The 13,670-nt window shown below is 36.1% G+C and overlaps 1 protein-coding gene across 3 annotated transcripts in view; it reads right to left on the bottom strand.

Moving 5' to 3' along the window:
- The window catches only part of FSIP1 (fibrous sheath interacting protein 1), a 160,856-nt gene that overhangs the window by 103,105 nt on the left and 44,081 nt on the right, over nucleotides 1-13,670 (bottom strand). For all 3 annotated transcript variants that reach the window (XM_039843929.1, XM_039843928.1, XM_039843927.1), the window contains exon 10: nucleotides 5,473-5,610. In XM_039843929.1, coding sequence (XP_039699863.1) covers nucleotides 5,473-5,610 — 138 coding nt within the window. The remainder of the gene's footprint in view (nucleotides 1-5,472; nucleotides 5,611-13,670) is intronic.

Raw genomic sequence — 13,670 nt, 5'->3', positions numbered from 1 at the left:
AGTAGAGATCTTTCCATGCTTCGATGCTCTCCATATTTTAAACATTAATTCTGTTTACAAATGTAACACATGTATAAGATGGACAGTTGAGTTACAGAGATAAGTATTAAAAATAACATAACAATCACCCATAATCCCAATACACTTCTCCCTTTAAATAGTGTATGGTATAAAAAGTGAATTTCCCTTTTTTACCTCCCTATCCATCCTATTCCCACTAAAAGTAATCGCTGTTAGCACTTGGTGTATACTGTTCCAGATTTTTCTATGACTTACTTTTTAATAAAAATGGAATCATACTGACCATTGTCTTATGCAACTTTTTCCTTAATACTATATCACAGACATCTTTCCAAGACATATACATCTATCTCATTTTTTTGATAGCAGTATGGTATTCTATTATGTATGGTGTGTGTGTGTGTGTGTGTGTGTGTGTGTGTGTGTGTGTGTGTGTGTGTGTAAAATAAGTTATGCAACTAGGTTGAAAAAGGTCAAAGAGATCTCAGCTGGTATCTGAGGTATACATTACATTTGTTTCTTATTTTTATTTTAATTATGGTCTCATAAGTACCACCAATTACCTTGCCTCCTTGATCTTCCACTGCAGTCATCCAACCTATTCTCACCTCTGTCTCAATTCATGACCATTTTCTCCATTTTTGATAGACTGCTGAGAGCCATCAGAGAAGACTCTAAGCCTTGCTCACTGGCTCCATTTCATGATGAGTTTTTCCAAACTCAGCTGAGCTGTCTTCATTGTTCACCATTGCTTTTTTCTCATTCCCACAGTTCTTTTCTATCCTGCTTCAAGGCCACATCCCTATTCTACCCTCGCATTATGACCATATGGCATGATCTCTAATTTACAGAGCAGACAATATTCAGGCATGACCTCTCTCACCTTCTCTTCATCTCTAAACCTGCCTTTCTAGCCCATCCCTCCCTTCTTTCATCCTGAGTCAGAAAAAGGGCATTCTGATTCTTCTCCAAGGCTTATCATCCTCTATATACTATTCCCTCCCCTTCTTTATCATAAAAACAAGCTATGTAAATGTCATATTAATAATCTTAAAAACAATAGCAATACTAATAATAAACATTTATGTAACGCCTAAAACATGCCAGACACTATTCAAAGAGTTTTACATATGTTAACTATTTAATCTTCATAACAGCCTATGAGGTAGGCAATAATTATAACTGTCCCCAATGAACAGATAAAGGAACCAAAGCACGGAGTGGTCAAGAAGCCTGCCCAAAGGCACAGAACTAGTGAGTACAGAGTTGAAATTTAAACCCAAGCAGTCTGGCTCCAGTGTCTGGCTCCTAACCCCTATGTGCCACATATAAAAGCTTACATAACAGGACTATAACCAAGGGAGGTAATATAAAGCAGAATGGGGTTAGAAGACTGAATGGGCAGAGAAGCTTGTAGAGCACCCAAAACAACAGATAAGAAAATCGGGGCTTAGAGGTACCAGAGCACACTGTAAGGCAAATAATTAAGAGGTTGTCTGTGGGGTTTGTCCTGTGTTGCCTATTCTAGGAGTATGGCTATTTGCATTTTCTCTTGATTCTACCATTTCAAATCATCTCCATACAAGTAGTTAGCCTGACAGAGAAATTCTCATCCATGGTCAAAGCCAATACTACAACTACGCCACAGGTTAGTGACTCAGTGCAAATCCTCCCCCTACATGTGAAAAAGAGCTCAAAGCAAAGCACCTCCACATTCTCACCATACATAAAATGCCTGTTTGTGCTGGAGAAACTGACCTAAACCATCTAGCCACCCTTTTGATACTTAAACCCTCTCTACAGCTACCCAGCAAGTGCTACGCCAGCCTAATTTGAAAACCTTGCCCCAGACAATCTCCAATGAGATCATTCTAACTTTCTTCCTTAATATTTATCAGAAATCTGTCTCTTTATGGCCTCCCAATCACCATGCTTTTTTCCTACACTATAAAGAATAAAACTAATACTTTAAATGATAGTCCTTTAACTCTCTCTGAGACATTATCACGTGTGATCTTTCAACCAAACCTTCCCACCCCTCCTTCTGTACAACAAGCGTGTGCGCACACACACACCTTTTCTTCACCAGGCTAAATAAATACACAGTCACGTCGACAATCCTTCATATTACCTGGTTTTAAATTTCATCCTCATCCTTATCATTCTACCATACAAATATGATCTCTTGTGCTTACCTCTCCCTTAATGTACACCATGGCAGTTACATTACACTGCTGACTTATACTGAGCAAATCCTAAAGATTTGTTTCGATATGCTACTTCTAGTAGCCATAGCTCATCTTTCCTCTACTTATGCAGCTGGTATTCAGGGCCCCTGCACGCCCAGTGAAGTTTGTATTACATTTGTGAGCCCTAACCTCATTTCATCATGCCTACTTCCTCTAGCTCCTACTACCTAGATTCATTGTTAACAAACAATACCACCACCTTCAGACTATATCGAATCTCACTTTCTAAACCAATCTTGACCAAGACAAATGTGTATTCACAGCCTCGGCCACCATTTGAAACACAGAATTAAGTCACTCTTCTAGACTTCATTGACAAATCAATCCTGGGATCCAGGTGACTCCAGGAGTACCCCCCCACCAGGGCTCTTACTTTGCCCACTAGTTCACTCTTTTTCTCTTTCTCTCTTTCATCCATAAGAATGAATACAGATTTGATCCTTAAATCACCAATTCAATGGCCACAGATTACTTCTTTTACCCAAGTCAGTGATCTTGAAACAATATCCCATTGCCATAGGGAGAAGAAGACAAAACTGCAAAATTAGCCATTTCCAGAAGCTATCATTCAGAAATCATATTCTCTGGTCTATAGATGGCAGACTAACTTTTATACATATATAAAAGACAATCTTACATTCTCCTTAATAAAAAGTGTTACTTCCAAAACTAACTTGCAATAGAAAATTTAAACCAAATTACTAAATATTTAGGAAGCACACGAACTGAGCTTTAGATATCATAAATAACATTTTCTCTCACCAAAAATAAGTATGCCATGCATCACAGGCAAAAGGACAAGGTCATCTAACCCTAATGCCTTGATTTTAAAGTAAGAAAATCAAGTCTCTAAGTGACTAAGTGACTTATTCAAGGTGACAGAGCAGGTTCCAGACAACACGGATAAAAGAACTCAGGTCTCCAGATTCTCAATTCACAAAGTACCTAAAAGTTTGTGAGGTACAATAGGCTTTACAGAGTTTGGGGCAGACCCAGTATCTTCCCTCAAAAGTGCACACACAATACACAATATGATTCATAGGTTATTATAAAACACTAAGTAATTAAAACATAAAAACAGTTTAGATCAATACTCACACACCTTATTAACTACATACCAGTTTCTGAAGAGATCACTTTAAAACACAAAACTGTGAATTTATATGAGGGGTTCTAAACATTTTGCCCATGAATATTACTGGTTATAACAAATTTATCATACATTAATCATCAAAAAAACAATAATAAAAATGAAAAGTGAAGTAAATAAATGCCAGAAAGGCAGTATAGCGCAGTTGTTAAAGCTAACTATTTGAAGCCCATCTCTTCCACTTACTGGCTTTCTAACCTCGAGAAAGTTACTCAATCTCTCCATGCCCCCATTTACTCATCTATAAAATGAGGATAGTAGTGTTTACCTCTTAGAGAGCCTGTGAAGATTAGATAAGTTAATAAATCGTAAAGTACTTGGAACAGTGCCTGGCATATAGTAGGTACATAATAACTGCTCTTCTATACTTACATATTATTCTTTTGCATTTAGATAACAACCAACTCTTGATATTTATCATATCTCTTTAAGTCTAGCCAGTATTCATTAAAGTGGAATAAAATATAAGATTTCCTAAAGGACCTAGGTTTTGAGTCAAAAATTAAATAATGATAAAGACATAGTAGAAAAGAACAGATACATGTCCACAGCATATGATAAATGATTAGAAATCAGGTAAGTATTCATGGAGAATGATAGGCTTTGCCTGCCTTGGCTTGGCAGATGTGGGGTGAGAAGTGCCAAGAGTTTCCAAAACCAGTCAGACCACAAACATTTTATTTGCCACATCAAGTTTGAAATGCCCCATCAACGCCACCACAACGATTGACCAAAAGCCCCTTTATACCTACCAACCATTCTTCCTTCTACTTCTTCCCCATTCAATAGACCCAAGGAGAAAAATATCCCTCTAAAAATTTAAAAAAAAAAAAAAAAAAGAGTCTCCCTGAAATATAATTCCCATTAAATTGCCCATGAAAAGTAAATAAAAATGAGTTATAAAGAGAAACACAATGCATTTATTCCCTTTAGATTTGTTGCCTGACTCTCATTAGATAGACATAGATATCTTTTAGGCTGCAGGTCAGTGCTGCTGTCCATGGCTGGCAAATGATAAGAGCAGTTCGGCAGGATGTGATCATAAGGGGTGAAGAATCTCAGCCAAGATTAGCACCCCCTCTCACAGAGCTCTGAGGACATCAGAATTTAATCGAAATCACTTACCTGATGTTACTCCCATGGAGCAGCATATAAAATGGAATAACGAGAGAAGAGAGCGATGAGGTTATAAGCAGCTAGACAGGAGGTGACAATGTTGAGAGAAGGGTGATACAAGTTAGGACAAAAAAGAGATTTTCAAAGAGCCATAACAAACTGTGGTAAATATGGCAACAAATTAGACATACTGGCTAAAACTTAATGAGGCATGAAGATCACCCAAGATAACAGGATTTAGTAGGAGACAGAAAGTAGGTACTGCTGGCAAGACCTGCCCTAGCAGAGAGGATGTAGGTAGAATCACAAGTTCAGCCTTGTCATGTTTAATTTTAGGTAAAACCAAATATCTAGTTGAAAACATGCATGGGTAGCTGGAAAATCATAATGTTACAGAGCATTCCTAATAGGTTCAGAATATCAATCAGCTCACAATTTACTTCATTTAAGAGCTTTCCCTCGTCAGCAATGATGTCTTTAAATGGCAAGTAATTAAAACATAAAATAAGTTCCAGAAGGATTTAGAGTGTATTATAGTTAATGAGTAATAATATGTTATGAATTATGAACAAAGGTGGGAGTATTTAAGTGATAAGTTCAATATATAAAGACGATTTTATGGGGAACAAATATCAAATTTTTCCACACGAAAAAAACATTCATGTCACTGTCAGACTATTAGTTATATGAACCATTATAATGATTTCAAATAGTATTCCACAGATTTATTATGTTACATAAATTAAGTGTAACACTATTTTAAGTTCTATAAATCGTATTTTTAGCTTTTATTCAAATTCTTACTGATAAATTCCCATGTCAGTTCTCTTGACAGATTTAACACATAAAAACAATCATAAAACAGTCAAAGGAAACTGGAACCTTTTTTAATACAATTATTGGTTATGATCAAACTGTAAATAAAAAAAGACTTACCACATTTTCCTTCATCTTTTTCAGCTTTTCATCAATCTCTTTCAGCCGCTTTTGCTGATCCCGTTGCTCTTTGGTGTTCCGAAGTATCTTTTCTCCTGGAGTTATTTCCATATTTCTATCATCACCATTGTCAGGTTCCTAATTAAAAAAGAAAAAAATTCATGCACAGGCTGAAAATGTACCATCACATACCCCTCTAAAGCCATTGAGACTTGAAGGTTGGCTTTGCTTCTCAAATAATATCTCTTCCCTTAAAAATGATATTTATAATTCTCTAAACTCTTCCTATTTGAGAAGGGAAAGGTCCACTTGTACATAAAACAAGGATGGAAATAAACTCATTCATGTAGAAAGCAGTTAGAGGGAAAAGAGCAGTGACTGGGAAACAGCAACCTAGGCTCTGGTCCCTGCTCTGTACTTATCAGCTTGGAATCTTGGGCAAATCAGTTCCTCTGGACTTCAAGTTTATCATATATAAATAACAATTTTAAAAAAAACACCGCCCATCCATATTATGAGAGGCAGCTGTGTAACAGTGAAATGAGAACTGGACTTGGAAAAATCATGAGTTTTGAATCCTGGCTCTCCCTGGTTCCTAAGATGGACTTAGGGAAATCAATTAACTTCTCTGAGCTTCAGTTTCATTGTCTGCAAAATGATAATGATAATAATAGTAATAATAACAATATCTAGCCTAAAAGTCATCACAGTATATAGTAGGCATGCAACAAATCTTAGTGCCTAACAAATATGAGCTAAATATGTCCTTTGAAAAGAACAAGCATTATATAATGAAAGTATTTTATTATTATCAGCAATATTTGTATTTTTAGAACCACATTCTCCCAAAGTTAACATTATTTCTAGGTGATATAAATGGGTATGTCTTGATAGTAAGTCAGTACTATATCTATAATTAAACTTCCTATCTTTTCTCCCACAGGTCTCCTACTCTGCATTGCCATGTAGATGACTGACATAGAAGACATTTTTGAAGTTGTTCAAGCCAGAATCCTCCTACATTCTCATTTCTTACATATATTTGGTCATCGAGAATGGTCACCATTTACTTTCTAATACCTCTTTAATCAAGGCCCTTCTCTCTTTCTCACTGCCTCATCCTCATTTACTTGAACCAGTAGTTTTCAAACTCCAGTGTGCTGCAAACTTACCTACAGAACCTGTGGAAAATATTCACAGGCCCAGCCTCCACCCCAGAGATTCTAATTTAATAGGTAAGGGCTGGGGACTAACAAACTCAAGTTCAGCTACCTGAGAATTTGAGAACTACCGACTTGAGCTACTACTTGAGCCTCTTAACTGGGCTCAGTGACTCCTGTCTCCCCATTCATTCTACCCATGACAGAGAAGCCACAGAGCAAGGTGCAGAGTCCTCATCGCTTTGTGGCCTGGGCTCTGCCTATCTCTTCAGTCTCATCTCCCATTGCTTGTATCTCATACCCAAAGCCTCAGCTATATTCATTACTGCTAATTCTCCACCACTCCATGCTTCTTCCCTTCAAGTCTTCATGGAGACTCTTATATTTCCACTATAAAATATTCCCTGACATATCCCGGAAGGGCAGTTATTCTCTCTGGTATTCCACATGTTCCCTCATCATACTTACCACATGTCACTGCTCAGACAGGGACCATGACTTATCCCGCTCTGTATCCCAACACAAACTATAATCCTGAAAGTGTATAAGCACTGGTGTCTGCTGAAGGCTTGCTTCCTAGTTCTTAGATGGCTGTCTTCTTGCTGTGTCTTCACATGACGAAAGAGGCAAGGGAGCTCTGTGGGTCTTTTTTATAAGGCATTTATCCCATTCATGAGAGTTCAAACCTCATGACCTAATCACCTCCCAAAGGTCCACCTCCAAATACCATCACATTAGACATTAGATGTCAACATATGAATGAGGGGAGACGGGGTATGCACCACAAACATTCAGTCTATAGAACATAGTGATCTGAAAAAAATTTAAATTGGATTTCATTTTTAAATGAAAATCAATTTTTTTAAAAGAAAATAAGACATCCTTTTAATAATCTACAACTATGTTTTCTTTTATCTTTGGATAGGCAAAGAAAAGACAAAAAGAAAAAAATTATAAATCAGACTTCATCAATATTTCTAAATTTTGCTTATCCAAAGCCACAATTAATAGGCAAGCCTCATATTGAGAGAAAAATATCATAAGATAAAGTCTGAAAAAACTTGAATCACACAAGTTTTTGTGTGATTAATCTCCAATTAAATCTAGAGAATGCTTGCCACCTATGTTTTACAGATTACTTTTAAGTTCATATTTATATTTCTTTATTTTCTGTTAAGCCTCCTGTGTAGCCAAGGTTTCTTTCATTTCATGACAATATTCCAAGATGATAAAAACAACCTGGCTGAAAGATTTTTCTCCCCTCCTTTCAGGTTGTATGAAAAAAAAAGTATTCACACAATAATGACATAAACAAGAATAATAAAAAGACAACCCAGTTCTAAAACAACTTGAACAGATTATTCATAAAAGAAGATATGTGAATGACAAAAAGCATATGAAAAAGTCTTCAACATTATTAAGTCATCAGGAAAATGCAAATTAAAATTACAGTGAAATATCACTACACAGCCACTACAGTGGTCCAGATGAAAAAGTTTGTTAACACCAAACAAATGTTGGAGAGGTTTGGAACAAGTGGAACTCTCACACTTTGTTGAGAAGTACATAATGGTACAACCACTTTGGAAAACTGGCAGTTTCTTAAAAAGTTCGTCTATCCTATGATCCAGCAGTTATACTCCTGTGAATCTACCCAAGACAAATGAAAATGTGTGACTCAAGGCTTGTACACAAATATTCATAGCAGCTTTATCATATAGCCAAATATACATCAACATGAAGATGATAAACACACTGTGGTGAGCACCTGACACAAAATGGGACAACCAGATTCTCTCTGCTTGACCTCTGTCTTGTGGTTAGGTTTAATCAATGTAGGGGGAGGAGTATTAAGAGACCGGAGGGCAGCAGAAAAAAGAGCTTGGAGTATTTTCCCCTTTATCTCCCTGCTGTGGCATTGTTTTTAGCAATGATGTATGCTTGAGGTGCCCATCAGGAAAGTTTTCTTAGATTCAACTGCAAATTCATGCTCAACGACAAAAAGAGGCTACACTTGGAGCCAGTCTACTCAGAAGGATTTAGGACAGGAAACACAGAAAGGCAGTGTCAGGTATCCCTCTTCTGTGAGAGTTTTTGCTGCAGTCTGTGTCATCACATGTACAAAGGGTAAGGAAGCTACCCTGGCTTAAAAGCTTCATCATATCCCATAGGAGCATCATCTCTTGAGATGATCCCATAGCCACAGCATCCAAGGTCCTGGCAAGGGACATGCCCAGCCACAAGAATCGCTGCTCTTAGGAAAGCCCAAAGTACAGCTTCCCCATCAGGTCTTCATAATTCTCCCAATCCAGCAAGTGAAGTGAAGTTGCCTCTTAACATTGTTGACATTCCAACTTTTATCAGATTGCCAGGGAAACAGAATATTAACTACAGCTCCAATTCTCATGCTGAAAGGGGAAAAGTTTGTTAATCCTTTGCCCACGTCCTCTGTGATTACAATTTTGGGTGGCCAATTCTTCAACAATGGCTCTAAAGCTCTCTAAACTCCAATACACTTTTTCTTCCCCCTATCCACTGGGAGTCCCAACACCTCTTACTGGCTCTTTTAAATCCATAAATAGTGCCTCTATTTAATTATCTTCCAAATCCAAGCTGGGTGTTTTTTCTGTTTCTTGCCCAGAACTCTAATTGATATACTATGTATATATCTATATATGTATGTATGTATGCATATATGTATTATGTGTGCACGTGTGTTTATGTATTTGCAGAGAAGTAGACTGGAAGGAAATGTAACGATACTAAAAAATCTTAATTATTTTATCTTATTTTTCTTAGATATTTTTGTATTTCCTGAATTTTATACAATAATTTCATAAGCAGAAAAAGGATTTTTTTTATTTTTAAGAAAACAAAATTACTATTCCAGCAAGGCTATTTTTGTTCTGCTCTGAGAATGTGACTCTCTGTACCCAAAAGGTGAGATATTAGCCTCAGTGCTACTGGTATAACCAGCTGTGTATTTTTGAGCAAGTCACTTTCTCTTTCTGGGCCTCAATTTCTTCTGATAAAGTTTCTTCAAACTCTAATAGCTTATGAGTCTGTAATTGTCTACAGTAACACCTAAGGATATGTAACATCTTTCCTCGGTCATGATCTCTGAAAACATAGCCATATAGTTCAAATATTTGAAGGGTAGAATGTGATGAAAGCAGGGGCTAAGAGGAAGCAAAAAAAGGTAGTCGTCGATTATGGCAAAAACTGCCCAGTGGCATATTCAAGAAGCTCTGTAATGCTAAGAGAGGTTCTGTTGTCACATCAAAGTGCCAACCAGTACTGCCTGTTTTTATGATCATCAGGAAATATTTTGATTTCTTATGAGTAAACTCTCTGATCATCCATATTGCTTCTATGTTTCTATGCTTCTATGTTGCTTCAATGCCTTTATTCAGTAAAGTAAAATTCAGTTCAATAAAAATTCTTAGAATATCTAAGGAGCCTCAAGATGAGAACTGTCCCTGAGGTCAATAGGTATTTGTTGATTTGACTAATTGATTGCCAGGAGATTCTAAAGTCATCTTTAGAAAAATATCCAAGGATATTTTTCAGCAGGGGTCTCTGAAGTTAAGTAAACTCATTTCCAAAAGCCAAATACAGAGGAAATTAATCATATCTTTATAAGTTATCTGACATGCAAATAAGGCGTAAGTTAAGGGCCAGAAAAATACAGACCTGCCTAAATAAAGCCAGTCTTGTCTTGTGTTTTCAAGCTAATGCTATACTTTTCCACAGGCTACTGCTATTTCTGTTATCAGATGGATCATTTCCCTAGCAGTACTAAAAGTAGGGGAAAAATTTTTCAGCCAGATTTTTTTTATCATCTTGGAATATAGCCACGAAATGAAAGAAACCTTGACTACATAGGAAGCTTAACATAAAAAAAAAAGAAAAGAAAGAATATAAACATAAACTTCAAAGTAATCTGTAAAACATAGGTGGCAAGAATTCCCCAGATTTAATTGAGAATGTTTGATAGGTTAACATCAGAGGCAAGTACCTCCGAAGTAACTTCTTGTTTATTCCTCAATTCAGATTTCCATGCTCTATAGGTTTTGGAAATGAGCACATGGTCAATAAGATTTCTCTTCTGGTGACTAGCACACAAAAGAAATTCCTAGATTCCTGCCTTCAACCTGTGTGTTAATTTGAAGTCAAGTGGACCGAATGGCCATTACTGAAAATCTGCAAATCCCTGGACTCAATAACAAAACATCTTTCAGGATTACATGTTACACAATATTTTATATTTCCTCAGTTTTAGCTAATGTTGAAACAGGAAGAAGCAAAAAAAAAAAAAACAGTTAATTGTTGCTGTCAGTAACAGCATGCTCTTGGCAAGAAAATAGATAAATACAACTACAATTTTCTTCAAATATTTGTTGGTATTTTGTTGGTCTTACCAAATTGTGTACAACTGAATCAATATTTTAAGAACAGGAAACTAAATCAAATTAAGGAGAACATTTTATTCAATTACGCTATTTGGCTTAAGAACAAAGAAATACATCTTATCAATGAGAGCCATTTCTGAAGACCCTCTCCTAACCAGGAAAAAAAAAAAATCTAACCATGGACTGGAATTCTTGATTGCATGAGAGATGAATAAATTACACTTCTTTGAAAGAGCCAAACTGAACAGAATTTATTATTGAATCCAGTTGCTAAGGATTTAAGAAATTGAATGTTTATATAACTCCTATATCTTAGATATTTCTAGAGAAAGCTGGAATCTGATACAGCTACAAATAAGAAATACAGTACTAAATTATGGAATCTCACTCGATTTTATGGTGGGATTTACAATACGTGGAAAGAACTAACCAATTTGTTGGATGGTTAGGAGATGGATACAGAAAGGTATGCAGAGTTAAACCGCAGATTTTAAGAAAAAATTTGCTTCAATTAGTTTGCTTTTGCTAAAATGAAATGAAAATAAAAAGCAGATGTAAAAACTGTAACCACATAATATTATTCACATTACAGCAATAGCAGTAACATGCCATACTTTCTTCTGAATGTGACCACATGCTTTGTTTTACGCTAAGGAAATCAGAAATGTAAAAGCCAAATGCTGCTTCTAAAACATTGCCATAAAGTTAAGAGCCAGGCCATGGCATCTACATAGAGAACATTATAATCAGCAAGCTCATTAGGAAAAGGTTTCCTCTCTGCCTCTTTTACAACAACCAACACCTCCATGATCTCCCAGTCACATTTCTGGAGTCCCTCAAATTATTCTCACTCAGGTATATTTGTCATCCTAGGCTCATGCGCTTACCAACTAAATACCTTATAGTTACCATAGACAGATTAGTAAGAAAGTCTGTGTATTTCAACTTGTTTGGGAAACTATTTTCTTGACCAAAATTTTAAAATCTCCAAAGGAATTTTTTAAATATCATGTCTTCATAAAATAATCTTTTCTTTCTCTGTGCTCTCCCAGCATATACTTCCTGTACTTTTCCTAAGATCAGTTCCCACACTGTGGTACTTTTTGTTTCATTGTGTGGTCACTCCACAACTTGTTCTGTGTTTACATCCTATCCTCCAGTATCTTATAAAGGTCAGATTTGAAGCCACATACTAATCTGGATACTTAACATCAACAACTGCCAGCATCTCCTATGAAATAAGCAGGCATCCAGTCATGTTTTGATGGCTCGTACAGGGACTGGACAAGTAATAGAAATGCATGCAGTAGGCCTCAGGGCCTGTAATATAATAGGAGTGGTAGATACTGTAGCAACTGGAGAATTTGTGCTCCATAAAAACCTTAGTTGCTACTCAGCTCAATCTTATAGTTGGTCAAGCAAGGATTCAAACCTAATCTTGCCAGATTTTCTAATTTTTCAACTAGAAACTTGGATTTTTATATTGGTTTACCCAAAAATGGGTAAAAAAAGAAAAAAAAAGAAGATTGTTAACCTTGTGTGGGCTTGGAGAAAGGAAACCCATCAATGAGCTAAATTTGCCCTGCAGGCCACCAGTTTTCGACCTTCTACTATATAATTGAAGTCTTCTCCTGGGCCTCTCACCCCTTCTGCATCAATCACTAGTTCCTCTTTCTCCTCTCCTGCTCCTCACTTGTGGAAATGGACTTTCTTGATATTCCTTCTGCATGTGCTTTCTCTCTCTCTCTCCTCTGAACCACCACAGCACTCTGCTTATAGCCTTCTATTCTGCTACCTTGTACCACAGATGCCTATGTATAACTTGTGCCTCCTGTAATAAATTCCTTAAGTCATTTTATTATTATTATTATTATCATCATCATCATCATCATCATCATCATCATCATCATCATTGGTTGAATTCTGTCAGACATTATACAAAGCACTTTATATGTATTAACTTATCTACCCTTTAAAAAGAACCTTAAAGAATAATATCATTATTAATATTTTATAGATGAGGAAACTTAGAGTTGGAGTGTTTCGAATTAATGCCCAAGTCTTGGAACTAGTAAGTGAAAGAGTCACAACTTGAAGAGAGACTTTTGACTCCACAGTTCTATATTTATTTGCCTGACTTATCTTTAAGTGCCTTATAATTATTCACACACAGTGAGCACTTGATTAATACTTGTTGAATTGATTGTCAAAAAACAGAAATTTATATTCTACTTAAAAGACATTCTTTCTTAGGGAACATAGAGAAAAATTACTGATGAGTTAATGGTTTGCAGAAGGGTTAAAAATAAAAATAACATTCACTACAAATATTTGTAGTTCAGCAACAGATTGGAACCCATTTGTCAACTGAATAGACATGCCAGGTTTATCCAAGATACTTCTCAGTGTATTTATTCAAAAAGAATTCCAATCCAAAAATAATATCCATACAATAATTTGCTATGTTAGCATTTCTGCCTCAAAAATTCAATATGCTGGTTCTAGTTAGAAATGAGAAAATGCCAAGAGGAAATTGAACAAAAGCTCAAAAGATATTCTATTTTTGCATGCAAGAAGCATTAATTATTTCTTTTCAGCAACTATAATGCCACATTTCTGTTTCTGC

This window comes from Pteropus medius, unplaced genomic scaffold, assembly GCF_902729225.1.
Source record: "Pteropus medius unplaced genomic scaffold, Ma_sr-lr_union100, whole genome shotgun sequence".
In the NCBI taxonomy this organism is placed as follows: domain Eukaryota; kingdom Metazoa; phylum Chordata; class Mammalia; order Chiroptera; family Pteropodidae; genus Pteropus; species Pteropus medius.
Note: the sequence above shows the minus strand (reverse complement) of the source record. Positions and strands in the feature narration are given on the sequence as shown.